The following is a 21,693-nucleotide window of genomic DNA, read 5'->3' as shown; positions in this document are numbered from 1 at the left end:
CAAAGGATTTGGGAAAAGATTTCCACTAAGTCCTTCAGCATTTAACAAGTTGATCTGAATCAAAGTCTCTCCTCTGTGTGAGCATGTGTGTTCGATTATTTTACAGGATATGATATTTTCTTCTAATGTTGTAAAATTAAAGCATCACTTCTTCTGTTAATAACCCTCGGATTTGGTGCTGCGCTGCAAAATTTTCTCTCTCCCTCACATGAATGAAGAAAAGAGAGCGTTATCACAGGGTCCCGTGAATGCACCACTAAACAGCCCTACAACTCGTGGCTGATCTGTTGTAGAGCCGTGAGCACTGAGCAGTTCTGCTGAGAGTACATAACGTGCGGAAGAAAACCCTCTTGGCTTGATAAAGCGAGCCTGGGAAGTCAAGCGTGAAGCTTCCTGCCTTTCACAATGTCTCTTTAAATAATATAAGCAAAGCCTTATACTCTTTCACTGAGATGGGACTGCGAGGACTTCCTAGGGGGTTTCAAAAATGTGAACAGGGAAACCTGTCCCATCTCAAAATTTATACCTATCTATATAAAACCCTCCCCTCTCTGTTATTTCCCTTTCCCTAACCCAAATAAAAGTCTTCATATTTAAACCGGAGATGCTGCGTTTCCTGGCCCGAGTCCTTTTCCTTTACCCTCATTTAAAAGATTCCTTCGATACCACACACATATAGTATTATATAGAGCGATATATTTAATACCTGTGTATATATGCTTCATGGGAGGGGTCACATATATACACACTAAAACAAGTCTGGTGACAAAGTACTGCAACACCACAGACCAGGTTATCATATCAGGGAAAACAAAAAGAGATACTTGACGCAAGCCCCGTGACCGTGGGCCTCCCTCACCTCAGGCACGCTCGCCCTCCCCCCGCCTCGGCCCCGCTCCGTCCCTCCGAAGCCCCGCTGAGCAGCTCGGCTCTCATCGCAGAGACGGGGAGAGGGGACAGCGACCCACTGTAACCTAAACAAGTTATCATATGAGAAATCACAGCGCAGCGAACGCTAGAGTCACACTAGAGATGCAGGTTTGTTTTAAAAATAAAAACCACATTCCGACGTTCCCCGATCCAGATTCACTTCCTTGGCGTCTCTGCCCAAGAAGAGCAGAAGAAGATAACCCAGGAGTTGATGCCTACCTCCTCCCCCGTCTCTCTCCGTTTATAAAGTTGACCACTTGAGCACAAGGAGCACCAGGAGAAGGAACAATCCGGGCAGCGACAGCAAAGGGCAGAGGAGAAAATACAGCACCTGGCCACTCAAGAACTGCCATGTCTGATACTGCGTTGGTCACTCTCTTTCCCCACAGCACTACGGATCCTTCCTCATCTCGTCCTCCTCCCCACATGTGGGCCGAGGTAGAAACAACCGCTTCCCTCCCCAGTTCTCCCAGACCTCTCATAAGCCATCTGCGTATCATCAGATGTTACGGTCCTGGCCTCCTCCAGGCCAGATCTCAAGGTGCTGTACAGCCAAGAAGGGAAGCTCATACCAAACCAGTGACCACCATCCCCATTTTAAAGGAGGGGAAGCAAGCTCAGAGGCACATTCAGCTTACTTGGAGCACATAATATCACTGGAAAGACCCAAGACCAGCATGCAGCGCACTCTGCTCCTGGGCCGTAACGACCCCAGTGGAGCTGACGCACCTGCCAGGAGGCTGGTTTAGAAAGATGCCAGCTGCCCCCCCGGCATCTCCTGCATTTCCACATCTCCTGCGTTTCCGCATCCCATCTCTCTTGAAGCTGGGAACACCAAGGATATGGGAGCAGGGAGGGAAAAGGGGGATCCAGCAATGCCAAAGCACCAAGCAGGTCCCGGCCAGATTGTATTTACCACGGATATAGTACTGCCAGCCCCATGGGCTCTGAGCTTGCTGTCCTGGGGGACTCTGTATGAAAAAGACATCCCCCACAAAGGCTGGGAAGGAGATGTGTTCGTGTTTGAGTAGACGCATGCATGCACGCAAACCTGTGGAGTGAAGCTGGATTGCAGAAGAGAGGAGGAGAGGGAAGCTCAGGACAGGACACACGTTTACTGCTTACAGGATGAGACCGCCAGAAAGGACAAGGCTGGCATACAGAGCGGTACTGCCTCTCACCGCTGCCACTATAAAAGCCAAAAATCCTGGCCCAGAGCTCAGCATCACTGGTTCCCCCATCATGGCGCTCATCAGGTGAGACAGGAGCAGGCTCACGGCTGGGTCCCACTGTGCCACTCACCCTCCACCGCAGTCCCTGCCCTGGGTCGCATCCTGCCTGCACTGTGCATCCGCAAGCTCCCTGCCCCGGCTCTGAGAAGGAGGGGGCTGGACCTCCAGTTCTGGTAAGTGCCCTTCCAGCTGGATTCCCATCAGCAAAGCATCGCCCATGCTGCTCGATGGTGTCCTTTTAAATGGATCCCCACCCAGTTCTTCTGGCAGTGCAGGGAAAAGCACAGCTCTAAATAACCAGTAACACGCGCCATTTAAAGAGCAAGATGGGAACCCCCTTACCTCCCTCCCTCTCTTCAGGACACAAGGCAACACAGAAACACAGGCTCCTTTTGGTTACAGCCTTCCTCCTGGCTGATACTGCTGCATGGACTACAGTGACGCAGGGTGTGTCACAGTCTCCACTACACCTTCTAGATGGCTTCGGTCTTACTTGCACCGGTCACACCAGCCAAAAAACCAAACCAAAACTACCCACCCTGAATACCTGTCGCACACTGAGAAAGACATCTAATGAGGAGTCACCAGTTTGCTTTCTGGGTACAGTCAGCTGAAACAGCCTGAAGTCACCCACAATCCAGTTCCTGCTGCTGCAAGCAGTTTTATTACTTTGCTGCTTTTAGCTACACCCTTTATACCAGATGGCTGTTACCCTCCTCGGCACCAGTTGATGTTTTAAGATGTTTTAAGCCGGATCTAGTGGTTTTCCTTCTTTTGCACCCCAGTTCCTAATTCTTCTGGTACTGAACTCCCAGGAGAGCAGGCCAGCTGCAGCAGCGTAAGCGGGGCTTGCTCTGCAGCACTGAGAAAAGGAGCACATGAACTTCATGGTCACCTTTTCACCAGATGTCTGGCCCTTTCTCTCAGCTTTGTCCTCCAGACCTCTGCAGCCACACTCCGAATTGAAGAGCAGGAGAATAACACAAGGAGAAATTCTCCGATTTGCAGCCAGTACTGGATTCATTCCTTTGAATGAAGGATAGTGAAAACAAGAAGATGGAGAGGAAGGAGAATTTGCGGTAAAGAAGAGAGAGAAGATGGATCACAAACTCAGTGAGCATGGTGTTCGCTGGCCAAGGAGAATCAAATTCACGATTTCATTCACCACTAATAAATCATCGTCTCATAATCTTAAAACGAAAGAAAAGAAAAAGTTCTCTTTGCGAGACACAGATCTCACTCTCCCTGCTACTGCCACTCTTGGAAAACCCGCCCCGTGTTTCTCCAGCCGACAGGCTCCCCTCCCAACCCTTACTATACGCCATCCCGCAATAGGAAGTTGTATTTCCCGAAGTCGTCATCCCTGGGGCAGAGCAGCATGTCCTTGCGGGCTTTGGCCAGTTTCTGTTTCAGCACCTCCCTCCGGTCTAGCCACTCCGTCAGCTCGTCCTGGCCGTGGGCATAGCGACACTCCTCTCCTTCGGGGCAGGCCTTGCTCTTCTGGAACCTGCCAGCACAAGGAGCACGATCAGGAGGGCACCCCCAGGACAAGGTTTTGAGCTCCCCATCTGGGATACTTGATTGGGGCCCACCGAAACATGCTGCAAACTCTCCTTTCTAAGGGCGAGGCGATTCTCCTACAAACCCACATGCAGCCGGGGAAGGCAACACGGAGGCTGGGCACAGAAACAGAGCAGCGAACAGAGCAAGGTCTATGAGGGGATTTAGTCAACAGAACGAAACGACGTGAGCTGGAACTGGACCAGCAGGGATGAGGAGAAACCACCACACAAGAGAGGAAATGCCAGGTAACAGCTGTGAGAGACAGCCTTCTCTCTAACCAAAACGGCATTTCTAACCATCACAAGTCTTCTGAAGACACTTCAAGGTGCTGATTCAGAGGGTGTGAGACATTCAAACCATTTAATAAAGCACCTGGGATTCCCCCAAGCATCAGGCCAAGCCTGGCAGCTGAGAGCACCCTGGCTATGGAGGGCACAGGTGCAGACATGAAGCTTGCTCTCATTTTCTAAAGACACGTGCTCAGAAATGTATTTTTACCACTCAGTAGTGTGGCTGAGCACCTCTGGGATCCAACAGCAGCCTCACCATCACCCAAACCTGTCAGCTTGTCCCACTCGTCCTCCAAGCAGAAGTCCCTGGGGACTCTGTGAGAGGAGGAGTAGGTGGTGGTGAAGGAGGGATGACGGAGGCCCTGGGCCTGTCGCCCTGTCCCTGCAGCAGCTGCACAGGAGGGAGATGAGGCAACGGTACCTTTCGCAGAGCCGGAACTCGCCCATGGGGAAGCGGTAGCTCCAGCAGCTGGAGTCACTGTCCGAGGTGAAGACCTTCTCCTTGTGCTTCTCCGACTGGATGTGCTGCTGCCATTGCTTCTTGCTGTTGCTGTTCTTCCCGCAGAGCCAGCAGTGGTAGCCCATCTAACCAGTGCAGACAGGGCAAAGGGCCAGTCAGTGCATTAACAGTCACACCCGTCGGCCTTCCCCATGCTGGCACTGCCTCTCCCCCTCTCCTTCCAGAGCATCCTGGAAGCTCTGCTCAGTCTACAACCTCCCACACTTCCCTGCCATGTCATCTTCAAGGCATCATGCTGCCACTAAGGGAGCGCAGAGGAGGTGCTTTGTTGAGGTCTACCTAGTCTACCTACAGCTCAAATGGGCTCAGAGAACAGGACAGCTCAGTTCACTGACACAGTCCCCCTGCCCCTGCTGACGGCCCAGATGGGGTCTGACTGCAAGGCCCCCAGGTGCACAGGCAATGCAGGACTCTTCAGGAGCGCAAACCCTTACACCAGCCACCACCCCTGGGCTAAGGAGGCACATCTGCCTCTAGTTTTCCCAGGCCTCTGCGCTCCAGACCCAGCTCTTCTCCAACCTTCTCCCTCTTTTCTGACAGGCCAGCAATGGCTTTGCCAGCTTTCCCAGGAGCACGCAGGAACCCTGGGGAGAGGCTGAGCCACACAGAAGGGAACCTAAGGTAGACTCCTACTGACTCGAGGATTAACAGAAAAGCCAGGCAGAGCCTTGCTGACCCCAGGTCAATCCCTTCCCGCCTCATCTGTGCTGCCCTTGCTGTGCTGCTCCAAGCTGTCCATTTAACCTACATGAGCACGGGCTCTTTCCCACAAGATCAATGTGGTCCCTGCTAGCTCACACCTGGAGCACAGGAGAGGGCAGGCTATCAGCACTGAGGAGGAGAAGGAGGGATGAAGGACAAGAGATCAGCCGATTACCATGATGTCAGCGTAGTCGGTGGGCATCTGGATCTGTTTCTCCCCTTCTCGCGAGGTGAGTGGTGTCCCCTCTCCAGGCTTCCCAGGATTGTGTTTCTTTAGCCACATGTCATAGGTCTGCTGCATATCTAGTACTGCACAAAGGCAACCCATGAAGTCACTCAGACAACGTCCCACACCTTGCACAAACTATGAGAAAAGGACGAATGCTGGGACAGCCCTTCCCTCCCCTTTCCTGCGCAGCAGCAGCTGCTGACAGACTGAAGGCCTGTGCTCGCAAGGCCTGATGTCACCTCCTCAGATGAAAGCCCTGGGGAGAGGAACCAAATTCACACCACCTGATGTGGGGAGGTGTCTTCTATGAGTTAAGGGGCAACTGTGACAGCAGCTATACAAAGCATTCAGGAAGGAGGGAAGGTGCCCCAAGATCTCCATGGACTTCACCCCAAGAGGTGATTCTCCATCAGGCCTGATTCTGCTTGACGTCAGCAGACATCTCACTCCAGCCACAGCAAAGGCAGGGGCTGGATTCAGATCTGTCCCTTCCCTCTAAGACTATGCTTCATCCTCAGCACTTGAGAGGGAGGAGAGCCCTCAAGCAAGCTGGCCACAGGAAGCACTGGGGAGGGGAGGCAGACCTAATGATAGCTTGCCCCAAGTTCAAAACCTGCCCAGAGGAGTGCAGTCAACGTCTCTTGGTGCTTTTGGTTTAAAACCCACTCAGGACACTAGTGGGAAGGGAAATCTTGGCTGTAAGCTTTGACTGCACATCCGCCTTTCCAAGATCAGCTCCTGAGAGAAGCTACGGAAACAGAAATGTTTGCAGACACTGATGCGATGCTGTAAGTGCAATGCGTTAGTGATTTACTCCTCACTAAATGGGTAATTGAGGAACTCAAGGCAATTGGGGATAAAGAATGCAACTTCCCCCAAACTGAAAGAACGCTGTCATTTGAAGATTCGCCTTCGTGCTTGAGCAAACACACCCAGACTGTTCTGATGTGCTTTAAAGGCCTCAGCAACAAAATGACTTGAACTGTAACAAATAAAAGCGTTTGGCCCAGCAGAGAGAAAGACCCTCCATCCAAGCACAAAGACCAAACAAACTCAGGGCAGGCCTGAAACCCTTCAAGCTTTCCAGCATCTCCCAACAGAGCTAGGTGAGCACCTGGACAACTGGGCCTTGCAAAGAGAGTCTTTTTTTCCCAGCTCACTGTTGGTCTGAATAAACAAGGATTGCTGCCAGAGAGGTGGCCGGGCCAGGACGTGGGCAACCCCCCAGCTATCCCCCAACAGCTAAGTTGGGAGCCTGCATAATTAATTCCAGACAAGCTCCTCCACAAAGGCACCACCCAACGATGTTCTCATTCAGGATCTCAAATCCACCCCTTTGAATACAATGCCATGAGCAGGGAGTGCCGCAGCCCAGGAGCAAGGGATATGAGCAGAAATGGGAAAGAAAGCCAAGGCAGATACAAGACAGAAAGATATAGGAGCAGCTACAGGTCAGGACTGGTGCTTTGGCAGAGCTCCATATGGAGCCAGGCCTGGGACAGTACAGGCAACTGGAAGGACAGCAGAGGGTGGATTCAAGAGCTGCAGAAAGGGAGGGCAGCAATGGAGCAGTGCAAGACATGGGACCAATGTGCACTAGTCCCAGAGCAAGGGACTCAAGATATACATGCACGTTTAAGAAAAGAGCAGCTCTAAATTACTGTAGACAGACCTGCCCCATAATCCCACCTAAGCTCATGGTACCAGCTCTGTCCAGCTCCATCTCTGTTGAGATGGACATTGCCCAAATGTCTTCTTCCCTCTCTCCAAACTCTCTGGCCCATGTTTCCCACACTCACTTTTGTTTTCCTTCATGAAGGTCCACATGTCTCTCTCCTCAGGGCTGTGGGCAAAGGAGCAGTTGCCCACATACTGGCACTTCCTTCCATTTTGTGCATGGATACACAACTGTTAAAAGACAGAGCAAAATTTAGCATCTGCACAAGCACTCCTTGCTAGAGGGGAAAGTGGGTTCAAAAAACCAGCTGGGACATTAAATTGCACACAGGAGAGGTTGCAAACAGGACACTTCATACGTCATTAACTCATGCTTCTTTTCCTCAAGCTCCTGATGACATGAAAGGTAAAGACTTCCCTATAAACATGTAAGCAGCTCAGTTCAGCACCTGGTCTCTCTCTTGTTGCCATTTCCATAGGCAAGTGAGTGCAGGTATGCTTAACACTGGCCCTGGGGGAGACAGCGGGGAGCAACCTGATAGACCCAACAGTGTCTCCTGCTGGTCACGTTGTTGGTCCCCAAAGGTGACTCATTCTCCAGCCATCTCCAAGTGGGTGAAGAGTGGCCTTACAGGTTGCTTAGACCGCACTAGCGTGCACAACTTTACCTCACAGCTACCAACAGCATCATTGCCAGAGAAAACAAGAAGCTTTCCAAGCATCATATTTACTGATCGTCCCTTCTCCCCCAGTCCTGCCACCAGAAGAGGACAGCAGTGTGGAGACCAGCTGGCCCACACAAGCTGCGGGGAAGAGACAATGCTGTTCCTCTCTGGTGGGGCCTGGGTGGGAGCTCAGGTGAAGCACACATTCATATGCCTTTGCTGCACGATCTGTGACTCACCTGCTGGCCTCATCTCCTACTGCAGCAGCTGTAAATAACTCTTGCTCCCCTCCCCACCTTCTAGCAACTGGCCTGCAACTGAAGAGCGCTCAAGGCCTTACATGTGGCCTTGCACCTGCCCATGGACTAAGAGGCAGCAGATCCCATAAGGCAGGAGGGAGAGGAGCTTTCTCCTTTCAGGGAGAAAGGAAAGGAGAGGGAGAGAGAAATTATCAGTCGCCATATTTGGGGCTGGGGTTGGAGGTTGGATATCTGTAGTTTTCCTCACAGCACCTGTCTTTTTAGTGGAGTTCTTAGTTGTGCTTTCAAAACACACTGTGAGCAAGTTTCACAATCTACGTCAGCACAGCCACAGCAAAGGCAGGGATAGGCTTCTCCCAAGCACTCTGTCTCGCCTCTCACCCACACTGAGAAACCCTGACCTAAGGGGAGACTTAAATCTCATTTCTAAACCCTGTGCCAGCCACTTCTTGAGACGGTGACTGCATTAACAGCAATGTCAGAAACTCGCATGCGTGTGTAGAGTGGTTTAAATGGGTGCTGCTCCTTTTTCTGCTCCATCCTTTTGCTGGATGCGTGTGAGATATTGCTGCCCTCAGTCTGTCCTTGCCTCCCACCTCAGCCAACACGTGCCCACTTCCCTGCCAGGTCTACAAGGGACCATCCCTCAAAGCACTACACCATGCTGGGAGGGAAGGGGAAGGGGCATCTGGCCGTGCGGGGCATGGGGCTTACATCATATTGCTGTGGGAAGTTGCGGATGGAAGGCAGTGGTCGGACAGACACCCACTTCTTCTTTGCTTTGGACATCACCAGCAGGACGCGACGTTCCTTCGTCCAACTGAAGAAGAGAGAATAAATCAAGAGAGGCAAAAGGAAGAGCAGAACAAGGTTTTGTTTCCCTCAGAGACCCTTAAATATTGAGAGATGACCAGATTCTCCTGTCCAGCTTGTCCCTGCTACTATCTGGCTACTCCTAGACATGCACATCTGTGACACAGAAGCCACAAGAAGGATGTTTTAGGAGGATTTCTCCCTGTACTTATCACATATTTCCTGGGGTATCTCTTCTCATAAAGCCACAAAAGTCTCCCCCAAGTCTCACATGGCATCACCGTGTATTACTAAACAGCTGCATTCCACCCTTCGACACAGCCAATTCTTGTGCAATCAGATCCATGAAAAACATTTGGGAATATTTTCTGTTTGAAAGGTGCAGTAGAAATACAAGCCATTACAAGCACTGTCTTACAAACAGGTGCCAGGAAGTATTAATTCTCCTGCAGCTCCAGCAAATGATCACCAGGAGATAGCCTGGGCAAAACCCCCAGCTCTATTCAGCAGTTGCACAAAGAGGTGTTATCCTTCCCGTTCCAGGAAGTGATCCTCACCTGAGCACTTCCTCCAACAACTGCTGTTTCTGTCTCTTTTTCATCAAAGGTCTTACATTTGCAATAGGATGCTGGACTGTGCCTTTGTGGCTTGTGTTATGGGCAGTGAAGTCCTATAAACCCTTCCACCCTATCCTGCCAGGCTGCCTGGGTGAGAGGTGCCACAGCTTCCATGACCCAGTGGTGCCTTCCCAGCTAATACTCTTCTTCTATCACACCGAACATCCTCACAGGCCCCAAGGAGCCAGGAGGTGCAAACAGACAAGACATGCATCAGAGAAGAGCAACCAAAGCAATGAAAGAGCCAAGGAAACTAATTTAAAAGGAAGCAGAATACCTGGAATCATTGCTAATAGTGACCTGACAGACATCTGCGAACAGCTAGGAGTATAAACAAGTGCAGAGGAGAACTATCTCAGTGACCTTGCTAAGAAAAAATTATAGCAACTGGGAAAAAAGGGAACTGTGGGAGCTGGACTGCACGCACCAGGAGTAACAGTCTGCACGATGCTGGCAGCAAATACGAACAGTAAAGAAGAGAGCTGGAAACTGGAAAACAGCTATCTGCAATGCTTGCAGTAGTGACAAACACCCTGAGCAGCGAGAGGCTGCTAGGAAACCTTACAGCCTCTTCCAAAGAGGCCAAATGGAGCCCTGGAGAAGGTAAGAGGAGAAATTCCTGCCCTTGAGGAGGTGTGGGGGAAAGAGAAGGTTGCATTGCTCACCAGTGGCGGGCTTTGGCACTACAGTACTTGAGGTCTTTATCTGGCTCCACCAGCTGCCCATTCCTCCAGCACTGGCCACACACAAATTTCATCTGGAGGTCAAAGGTGCTTGACGTGGGAGCCCGGGGAGAAGCCTGGGGAAGAGAACCACAACCTCAGGCAAACAGAGCCAAAATGCACCCCCCAAACTGCCACGGAGACACTGGCGGTTCCCCACACGCCTGCGTGCCAGTGACAAGCCAGATTAAATCAGAGACAGCCCAGCTCTCCTTTGCCGATGTTAGCTGGTGACCCATTGAGATACCAGGCAGGTGCAAAAACACTGCTTGCTTCAGCATGATTTCCTGGGCTTCGACGTCGGGCCAAAAGCACAGCCAGCCTGGCAGCTTCGAGCACTGACCAGGCCTGGCTGCAAAACCCCTGCAGCATATCTCCATGTACAGACAAGTTTTGCGAGACCTGCCCCAGCGCTTAATCCCCGCTTCCCCGCAGGGAGGGCAATCCACGTCCCCCTCGCTATCCATGGAGAGAGCTCAGTCGCACAGCCGAGAGAGCCCCCTTGGGAGGAGGCCAGGCTGTGCCACAGCGCGGGACCCACCACTCCCACTTCTGGACCAAGCAGCTCATGTCACGTCTACCATTTGACACACTGAAGTCAGAGCTGGGTCCTCTTGTTAATACCATTCGAAGTCATTTCTGGGCAGGTTTCCATCCCTCACAGTTCCTTTGCACCAGGCCTCACAGGCAGTTAATCATGATCTCTAGAAAGAGGTACAACTGTCAATGCACATACTTCATATCGTCAGTCACTTAACTTCATCGGTCTTCTGTCTCCTTGAGAAGGCTCTTTTGGGATTATGACTGACAGATTGTGGAGGGGAAAAAAATGGAGCCAGTCCCATATCACCACTGCTTCGCATTTTCTGAGCGAATCTCTAGAAAGCCATTTACATTTTGTACCACCACTGGAAGACATGAGGCTGGTGTCTCCATTTCCAAACCAAAGAGCAAACCTGACTGGACACCAGTGGCCCTGGGCACAGCAGTATGTGAGGGTACAAGCAAGAACCTAAAAGAACACCCTGGTCATTGAGCCAACCGTGAAGCACAAAGGTCATGTACCAGTAAAACAGCTCCCTGACTGCTAACCACATAAGCAGCCCATCCCAGCTGCCATGCCTCGACTTCTAACCCTGAGCAGCTAATAACGAGCAGACAGGCAAACCATGTCCCCGAGGAGGAGGCTTCTGCCAGCAATCGATTAGCAGTAGCATGGACCCTACGTGCATCCCTTGGCAAAGGGAAAACAGCAAGCCCAGGTGGTGCAGAATCAAAGCATCTCCCAGGAAACACCACATAAGCTATCGACTACCATTCTGCATCCTCCAGACCCAGTCTTTCGGAGAAGCAGAGATGACATACAAAGGGTCCTCCATCGCTGTGAAGAGCTGACCAGAGAGCTGAACTTTGCCTGTGGTAACCACAAGGGGCCATCACTGCTCTGGATGTCTCAGCAAAAGGACCCTTCCAGAGAACCACCATCTCTCTTGAAAAGCAGCAGCGATTCTGGCCCACTTGCCTGCAGGACAGCCCTTCTGGTGGCATCCGCCATGTGACGCGTTCATCTGTCAGCTTTCACCTGTGCTGGTGACCACCAAGTACACATCAAAGTGGCCAGCTGCGGGATAAGCAGCATTGAGACCTGGGATATCACAGAAGGCAGTAAGGTGCCTCCCTCTCAGACATGTGGCCTTTGAACAGTATTTTTGATCTCCACTTGTCTCCAAAGAAAATTACACTACAGCTCACCACTGACCCACCAAACCTATAGGCCTAAGGTAACAAAATGGCACTGCTGGCATATTCCCTTTTATCAGCCCAATGCTATCTGCCATATAATCCCCCAGGCGACAGATCTCTCAGCACAGCGAGGAAGCTTGGCTCAAATCTACTGACTCAGCAAAATGAAAAATCAAGTGGCTCCAGAAGGCACAATAGATCAGAGATAAAGAAAATGTGTCTCAGGTAATTCTGGTGATCTGGGCTGCTTTTTCCACAAATTCTTAACCAAAAGAAGCCCTGTGCTTTTCTTGATCAGAGTCGTGCAAACTGCTGGTCAATCCAGTGGGCACGTATGCTCCCGGGGGATTAGAAGCCAAGTGAAAAATCAAGGCTGCTGTTGTTGCTGCTACATGACTGTATTTGTAAAGGCAAGACACATACCTAGCAGGCTGCTGATAATCAACAGTGTGGAAATTAGTATCACATGAGGCTCTAGTAGATGAAGCCAGTCAAAAGTGCCTCGGGCTGCGGCACCACCCCTTTGCTATGAAGCCAGACAATATAGTGGTAGCTATGCACCATGGCAACCAAATAAATAAAAGTCTTTGGCACGACAGCTCTCCACGTCAGGCTTTGCAGAAAGCAACAGCCCCTGCATGGCCACTTGTGTCTCACAACTTCAGGAACCCCTCTCAACAATACTGAAATGCTCTCTGAAGGAGCCACATGCCCCGGGGGACTATACGAAGAGCCCAGGTTACTCAGCCACCTAACCGAGTGAGCCGTACTTAGGTGCAAGTACCCTTTCCTTTCCTCTCCATGCTGAAATTGCTAATTCTGAGGCCAGTTTTTATGGGGGTCCTGCAGCTGGCTAGTGAGGTAAAACAAAATAGCCCTCAAAAAACAGAAAAACAGAGGGCTAAAACCCCTCAATTCCTAGGGATATGATGGCAGTTGAGGACACCCAGCTACCTACAAGCTTAAATTGCTAATTCTGAGGCCAGTTTTTATGGGGGCCCTGCAGCTGGCTAGTGAGGTAAAACAGAATAGCCCTCAAAAAACAGAAAAACCTGTTTCTTGAGGGGCTAAAGCCCCTCAATTCCTAGGGATACGATGGCAGTTGAGGACACCCAGGTACCTACAACAGTCTCCTGCTGACTGCCTCTTCCATCTGCAGCCACTGGGTTTACTCCTACAGCAGCCTCCATGGGGCCAAATTCGTGGGGCCAAGTGCAAGACCCCTGGCAGGCGTTTAGCAAGCGGTGTATCTTCATCTTCCACTTGTTGCTAAGTCTCCTGACCTGCATCATCACAGCTGCTGGGTCCTTGTATGCTGCCTGCCTCTTTTCTCCACAACTGGATAGCCCCAGCAACTGAGTCCAACTGGCAGCTGTGACAAAATTGCAGCAAAATCCCTGGGAGCGACTTTGCTTCCGCTGACCAAAGGGCGCCGGGGTGAGGGTGGATCACACGGGATGGTGGGAAGGAGGGGTCTGCTTTTATAGCACTCCTGGGAAGTTGTCTTTGCCAGGCAGCCAACTTGGAAAGCTGGAAGGACGCTGAGAAAACTCTGAGTCATGTTAGCCTGCTTGGACGGGAGAAAATAATGGCAAAAATAAACACCTCTCAACAGATACGTTAGTCCTGCCCCTGGGGTCTTCGGCAGCAAGCCAGTGTCTCATCCCGGAGCACAGCCCTCTGGCTGAGTACGTGCTGATGCCAAAGCCATGGTTTGCTATTGCAAACACATGCATCTGACCAACTTGACTGTCTCCCTGCACAGTGCCAGTGCCAGGCTGCCAATCCCTACACACAACTGATGGTGCCGCTGGTAGGCACTTTCTGACTGTACCAACAAGGCTGCTGCTTCGTCTCCACACAAAATGATGCCCTGGAAGGGTGGACGGTGCGGTCCCGCTCTGCAACAGGCATTTGTGGGGCACACCCAGACTTTGCCATTGGCCATCAGCCCTAACACTGCCCACAGGGCCCAGAAACTGCAGCGCTCTGCCCATCCCCTGACAGCTGATGTAGCAGGTGCTGGTGTTTCTCTTCCTGATCCTTTGCCCCCTGCAAGCCCCAACAGCCAGAAACGAAACCCTCTCTCAGCATCCAGATCCCACGTGCTTCAGAGGACACGCTCTCACCATGCTCGCTGAACAACTTGTTCTTCCAACAGCAGCACCTCCAGACAAAGGTGAATTTGAAGCTGCAAGGCTTACAGGAAAACAGCTGTCCATCTATCTTTTTTTATTCCCAGATTATGCACAGAGAATGTCAAGACAGAGCTTTCTGGAAAATGCAGGCAGATTCACAGAAGGCAGGACAGAACCAGTCACTAGACTTCACTCTCCATGGGACAGGGATTGCTGATATAAATCCAAGTACTGTCACCAACTGCTGCAAATTCATGCTTAGTTTCCTCCACTGTGAAGATGCAGGCAGCTGCCTCTGTCCCCACACCAGGTAGAAAGAGATCATAGCCAGCTCTGTCTGCAGGGACTATTCAGATCATTCAGGCTCACTTCTCATATAATACAGGCTGTAGAAACCTGTCCTCTCAGCTTCCTGAGAGGCTAGAACATATTCCTTAAGCGAGTCAGACGGCTTTGGGAACTAGAGACCTTAGTTACTCTGGCCTGCTGCTTCTCTTTCCTCTCCCCCAACCATTTCAGACCACAACAGCAGAACAGGCCGCACAGGTATGTTGCTGAGCATCTCCTCAAAGATGACTCCATCTCATGCAGCATAACCAGTACATAGGTGGACGTGAAGCCCACTGCAAGCATCAGTGCAGTCACCTGCATGTTTCCTGTTGGGCTAACCCATGCCCGTCAGACTTGCTTTTCCCCAGCATCAGTGCCCTACAGCCTTCAGAACACTTCTGCTGGCCCGTAACCTAGCCGAAAAAAGCAGCTACACACCACATGAGTGACTCAGATCCCCTTCCTATAAAACACCTCCTCCGCAAGGTGCTCACAGGCTGCACTCAGTGCTGGTCTCTGCAGAGGGACTCCTGGGTGAGAGGTCCCAGACAAAGGTGAAGCACCCTTGCTCTGATAGTAAGGCACAGGCCAAGGGGTGGCAAGCTCAGGCCTCCACAAGGGGAAAGAAAGCTGTCAAGTGGGAACAAAAAGGATTCACACCACTTTCCCCACCATTTTGCAGGGGACAGAATTGCTCCTATGCCTCAGAGCTTGCTATGAGGCATGAAGTTTCTCATCTCATCAGACATATCTTCTGAACGTAATTAAAGAACAAAAAACTCCCTGTTCTAATGGCAAAACTGCTTTAGTTCAACCTCAGGGGTGGGCTGGGAATCGTCCTCACTGGGTGCACTCTGCTCCTACACTACAGAACACCCCCTTGGGGGAAAAAGAGGATAATGCAGCGACACCCGTAGCCAACAGGTTGGAAGAAAGCAAACAAAGAGGTGCCCTTTGCCTTTAACACATCTCTCCAGAGAAAGCTCTTGACAGTGCTGGAGGGTGCAGCCAGAGGCACCTTCTCCCACACTGAGAGACTGGTGGCACAAAGAGAGGCAAAGCTCACAGCCTCCTCCTGGCAAAGCGCCACTAAGATCCTGCCCAGCCTCAACAGCACCTGAGCTGCAAGTTCCACCCACTCCTGCGTTTAGAGCAGTCCTGTGGGTCATGAGTCATTTCTTACAGTCCTTCGAACTGCTGTATCATCCCTTGGCCACTACAGGGCAGCAGGACACCTTTGGTTCCCACTCTGTGTGGTCACGGTCCCCGAAGTCTCCCGATTTCACTAGCAAGGTGTCGCAGGAAGCACCATTCTCTGCACGTTGCCCTCCCTGCTCTGGAGGCTTCACCCCACCACTGAACAGAGCAGATAACAATGCTGCAAAACAAGGCACAAAGCTCATCACTAGCACTGCAGCCAGGAAAGCTCTCAGCTGCCCTCCTCAATGGCCAGCCTGGTCTGCCTGGGACCTGTCAGGCACAGCAGTGGGAGGAAAAGAGAGAAAGTGCTGGAACAGTTGGGAGCAAAACCAGGCTGCAAGCCCTAGATGCACCTTACTTACCATGCTGTTGGCTGGTTTGCTGGCATGTGCCTCCATCTGCTGCCAGTACTTCTTTGACTCCTGCACGATATCTTCGTGGGTCATTCCTGGGAACAAAAGGAGGCAGGACTGAGCTACCCTGCTTTGGCCAAGAGAAAAGAGGGAGGGAGGGGTTGCAGGACTTCCTACTTTGGTGCTTAGGAACCCCTGTGTGGCTGACAGCTCCCAACGGTCCCACTGGTAATGTCAGGACATGGGTTGTGAAGGGACCCATCACAGAACATGTTTAAGCGCAGGCTAAGGAAGCTCTTCTCTCCACACAAGCCAAACAAAAGGAGAAGAGTTCGGTATCCTGGGCTCATTCAGACCCGGCATTCTGCTCAGGCTGTTTGCAAAGGACCCAGATGCTGTCTCCAAGTTGATGATTTTTGACTAGGGGTCAAACCTTGACCAAGACTGCCTCCAACACCATGTCAACAGATCTGACCCAAGGCCCTGAAGACAATGCTTTGTTACTATTGATCTACTGTATATTGGAGTTTTTGTCACTAGCTTGGAAGATCACAGATATCCCACCGAGACATCTAGCATCCTCAAGACCCCAGAAGTCTCACCTAATCCCTGCTGGAATTAATTAGCCTGTTACACACTTCAAGTTGTGGGGGCTGCCCATCAATCAATAGGCGGAAAGGAAAGTCGAAATTCAACACAGACAAACACCAAGTGCAACCAAGGTAACAAGGAAAGACCCAAAGTGCAAAACCAACCAAGGAACAGCTGCTAGTATGTAACCAGCAAGGAAAGTTCTGCAAGGCTTCAGGAATCAGAAATGCAACATCAGACAACAAGAAAAAGGGTTGGTCAGACCTTATCTGAGGAATTAGCTCCTGACCAACTCAAGCGGCAAGGGAACAGCCCAGGCCAGCACCAACCAGCTAGATGGGCGCTACAATTCTCAGAGAACTAATCAGCAAGAGAAAAGTATGTAAGAGTAGGAACTGTCTTGTCAATGTGAGGACTCTGTTACAAAAAAGCCATGTTATTTAAGTGCTATAAAGACCTGAAAGAGCTGCCAAAAGAAACTGAAGCAAGTGTCTTACAACGGCCAGCTGACTGTAACAAGTGGGGTGCTGAGGATGGCCTCGATGCAGCACCCCCAGCACAGAGAGGCTGCAAAATTGCTTGCTTTGATTTTGCCTGCAGCTTTTATTATTGAAGTGAGGGGTTCCCCAGGCATGCCACATGGACACCATCTTTGATCTGGGAGCCGGCATGTTCCAGAACTTCAGGGCCAGCAAACACAAGTTTTCATCTCAGCTTAGGCTGTAACTTGGGTAAGACACAGCATTCCTGACCTCAGTTTCCCCATCTGTGATTTCAGCTGTCCAGGTCCCTGCCAGGCAACAATACTGCTGTTTGGACAGGGTTTGGACAGGATGAAAAGCATTCAGGGGACTTTACTATTCTTCAAGAACATTTGCTCAGGCCTCCAAAATGGCAGCTGCTGCATAGCTGGTACTACTCCCAGATCAGAGCTGTTTGTGGATTTTCTCCTTCTTAACCATTAATCCCAGAAGAAACTGTGTAGAGTTAGAAAAACTGCAACTCCCTCTTCCATGTCCAAGTAATCCAGGGCTGGATACAACGCTGATCTGTACTTTGGGGACAAAAACTACAAAGCTGAGAAAACCACAGCAAAAAGTTAATGTGCTGCACCGGACCTGGCAGAGAAAGTGCTGAAGCAGCTCCCATCTTCTCCATTCTGCACACCTGCACTGTGATCCCCGGGGTGCAGAACCAATGGGAGAAGCATATACAGCTCTTGTCAGAAGACTGAATTTCAAATGAGGTTCTTAACAAGTGACTGTTTCTTCCTGTCCCAGAAATCTGAACTAACTCAACAAGACAGTCTAGAAATGTGGTGTTTGGGAAAAAAAACCTTCCCAAATATGAAAGGATGTTTTCCAATACACCAGCTCTCCAAAGCATGAACTGTCCCAAAGAGATGATCTGGGAACCAAAAGGCCCATGTGTTGATTACTTATAACATTTCAGCATCTTTTGCAACATCATTAGGAGGACAAAGACTGTGATTTCCACTGACGGAAGAAGATAGCACGATATGCCTGTGAAAAGCCACACTGAACAAGAAAACAGTCCTGCCTGTCCACATTTTCAGATCTTGGGAACCTTTACTCCACTAATACAATCCTTTATCCCCATGAATAAAGCCATAAGCTCTGTAAAAGCTCAAATGGCTGTGAAATGCAACAGCCCACTGGTTTCAAATGCAAGCTGCTATGAAGCCCCCTTGTTCTTGCCGAGCAAATGGTGCCCAAATCAAACTCTCTGCTCCAAAGCTAAAGCATTCCCAGAGAATGACGACAAATACCTTTCATCTCTGTTTCCATAATGAGGGCTACACTTAAGAGAGGTAATAAACTACTACTCCAGGAAGGCAAATTCACAAGGAAACCAGGCTCGTATATACAGCCCTGCAGAAAAAAAACCAAAAAGATGATGGTTCTCTCATTGTTGGAAAAGATGGGAATAAGCACAAGGCTTACTGACCACCTCTGCAGCTAAACTCATGGCTTGTCTCATCTCCTCAGCTTCCCCTTTGGAAATCACTTCTTAAGTAAAGAAGGCAAGAAGGAAAAATCAATCTAACCATTTCTTCTACAGGCTGAAGAGGAAGGAATAGGGAGGGAGGGAAGGAGGGAGCAAAGAAACTTTTTCGGGAGCAAAGAAACTTTTTCTGAAAAAAAAAAAAAAAAAAAAAAAAAAAAAAAAAAAAAAAAAAAAAAAAAAAAAAAAAAAAAAAAAAAAAAACCACGGACAAAAATAAACCAACCATGGGGTGAAGAAAAGAGCAAGGTCTTTGAATATTAGAGTGCCCAGAGTACTACCGGCAGTATCATAAGCATGTAGGGCAGCAATGGTGGCCTATGGCTCACAGGCAACATGCTGTCTTAGAAACTCTGGTGTTGTAATTTTTTAATTTCCTGTGGCCACAAGTAAGTGAGGCCAAACAGGAAGAATAAAAGATGTCATTTGCCACAGTGTGCTACTTGTTCATCACGGTCCCTCATGAGTCAAGCCAAGGCCAAGGACTGCAGTGAACAACAGTGACAGGCGTTTGAACAATAAATTAAAGAAGTTGCCCCCAATTTCTCATCAAAGAATGGTGAGAAACATCCGTAACGTGTTTCCTCTCTGAAGTACTCCCATTACCGGGCCGGGTCCTGCACTAAACAAGACCATGTGGTGAAAAAAGATGTAGGTAGCATTGTGGGTGGACCAGCATCTACTCGGTTAAGAAGAGAGCATCAAGAGAAACCCTCCAACATGTCGGAGAGAGAGAGAGAGGACTGAGAGTGCCAGATGTGGTAGTGTCATTATATGAGTGACCTGAATATAATTTCTGCAATAGCCTCTTCAGAGGTATGTCATCAAAGCCTTTTTGGGAAACACCAAGTATCTTGTCATTTCCCACTGTGGGGAATTTGTTTAGAGAAAGTGGAGATGCACAGCCTTACTTTATATAACTGCTTTGTCACCTGCCCATGCTGCCATTCTCACTGTACCAGATGCTCACTCAGGAGCCCAATTGCTATTTAGGGTCTTGCACAGGATTTAAGCACCAAAACGTCTCTGGGGATTCAGCCCTACCTAATAATCATTTCAACTTCTGCAGCTGGTCCCAAGGGAAAGGCTTCCTGGTCTGCAAATTACAGTAGCACATGTAAAGGGACAAGGGCCAAATCATCTCACAGAACACCTTGGCCCTCTTTTCTGTGTCCCTGAGGAGACAGAGTAAGTATATGCACAAGTCAGTGACAACTTCTCAGTACTCCCAAATCACACTCTTCCCCTCTCAACTGGCCCCAGGTACACACTGGAGGAAACTCAGGCGTACACATCACCAGCCCTGCACCAAGCCACACTCACCTGAATATTGCTGCAGCAACCAGACCTTGAGCTCGATGAAACTATGAGCAAAGTGGCAGCTGTCCTCGCGCAGGCAGCCGTAACGCACCTCATGTCGGCACACGTCAAACTGGAAGTGCTCCTGGAACTGGCGGATCTTGGAATATTTCAGGGAGGTGGAACGCACAATGTGGACCAGACACCTGCAGCCAGTCCGGAGAAATATGAAGCACCAGAGGATCAAATCTTCACCCCCCTCCTCCTTACATGTGACTTTCAGACATTTGACTGGGCAGGCAAAGGACACAGAAAATCAACTCTGGGAGAGGCAGACTCCCACTAGGAAAACCAAACCCCTGTCCTCCCACCCTATCAACCCTAGGTAGGTATTTTCAATCTCCTCAGCCCATGATGCTCTGCTTAAATTCAGAGATCAGAGACATTTCAAAATATGTGGCAAAAATACCAACTCCTCTGGCTCAGCAAGTCCCTAAGTCTCAGGTTGCCAGGAACCAGAAGGCATATTACTGTGTACTTGACATGTTTCGTATACTTGTTTTCCTAAACGTTCATTACCAGCCAGTCAGAGGCAGGATCCTGAGCTGGAGGATCTTTGGTTTGACCTTTATGTAAAGGCCAAACTGAAAGGCAAATTAAGTCAATGGAAAACTTAGGCTGATTCCAAAGGGCTTTGCTGATGCCTGAAATCCCCTCAGCACCAGGAGCAAACACTCAGGGTGAAGCACACAGTGATATTTATCATGCTTTGATCTGCCCTATGATTGGAACCTACGGGGAGGAAAGAAAGAAAGAGACCAGGGCCCTGGAGTTAAACTGGCTGGACTTGTGAGAGATTGCTCCCACCAGCACAAAAAATGTTCACTCACTTGTTGTCATGGAAACTGTGTTTGGCAGAAAGGTTGGAGCAGACAGATGGCGTGTCCTTGGTCCCTTTGCTGATAATCCGAGGTTTGCTGTCAAAGCAAATCTGAGAAGAGAAGAATTAGCATACTGGGAAAATCTTAGAGAGCAGTGAATCAGAGCCATTTCACTTGGAAGGGGAAGAAGAACCAGAGCCAGCCTATTCTAATGTTCAAAGTTAGAAGAAGCCTGATGAAAACTTTGTGGTAGGGCTTTAAAATAAAGCAAGCGAACTTTTGGAAAGGCTTCCGGACAACATTTTTTGGCTTATTCTTAACAGTATTTTCCATTGTGGTTGGAAACATTTTGGTCAGAGCCACATATTCTTTCCCAGTTAGCCAACAGAGCAAGAACAAGGGGGAAACGATGGGGAGAAATAAAAGAACAGCCAGTTCACAGCAAAGAACATGTCCCTTTACCTATACCACTGCCAGTGTGGGGAACTCTCTGCTGCAGAGTATCAAGATGGTACGAGCCAATCCTTAACTAACCAACTCAGTGGCTCAGCACAGACATCAAGTGGGAATTTGTTGCATTACGGGGTTCTGATTTCTAAAGTAGCTGGGGCTAAATCACAATTCAAAGCAACATCTCAAGACAGAGGAAGAGACAGGTGATCCCATGAGGTTGTGTGCACCTGGTTCAGCTGCAGGGCTAAGGAGGAAAACTACCTCTCCTTTCTCCTACACAGCTGCATCCACTGCTCACTGCCCTTCTGGGAGCAGGGCACTGGCTGGGACATACAGAATCATAGAATCATTTAGGTTGGAAAAGACTTTTAAGATCATCGAGTCAAACCGTTAACCTAGCACTGCCAAGTCCACCACTAAACCATGTCCCTAAGCACCACATCTACACGTCTTTTAAATA

General features: G+C 49.8%; 1 protein-coding gene across 1 annotated transcript in view; it reads right to left on the bottom strand.

Annotated features, from left to right (window-relative positions):
- Window positions 1-436: 436 nt before the first annotated feature.
- Window positions 437-21,693, bottom strand: part of ZC3H7B (zinc finger CCCH-type containing 7B) — a 50,845-nt gene continuing 29,588 nt past the window's right edge. Inside the window, 9 exon segments of the mRNA XM_009321906.1 lie at window positions 437-3,669; window positions 4,437-4,600; window positions 5,413-5,546; window positions 7,266-7,374; window positions 8,783-8,888; window positions 10,164-10,297; window positions 15,994-16,079; window positions 19,924-20,105; window positions 20,790-20,890. Coding sequence (XP_009320181.1) covers window positions 3,477-3,669; window positions 4,437-4,600; window positions 5,413-5,546; window positions 7,266-7,374; window positions 8,783-8,888; window positions 10,164-10,297; window positions 15,994-16,079; window positions 19,924-20,105; window positions 20,790-20,890 — 1,209 coding nt within the window. The 3' untranslated portion in view covers window positions 437-3,476.

The sequence above is a fragment of the Pygoscelis adeliae genome, unplaced genomic scaffold (assembly GCF_000699105.1).
Source record: "Pygoscelis adeliae isolate BGI_AS28 unplaced genomic scaffold, ASM69910v1 Scaffold60, whole genome shotgun sequence".
Lineage (NCBI taxonomy): Eukaryota > Metazoa > Chordata > Aves > Sphenisciformes > Spheniscidae > Pygoscelis > Pygoscelis adeliae.
Note: the sequence above shows the minus strand (reverse complement) of the source record. Positions and strands in the feature narration are given on the sequence as shown.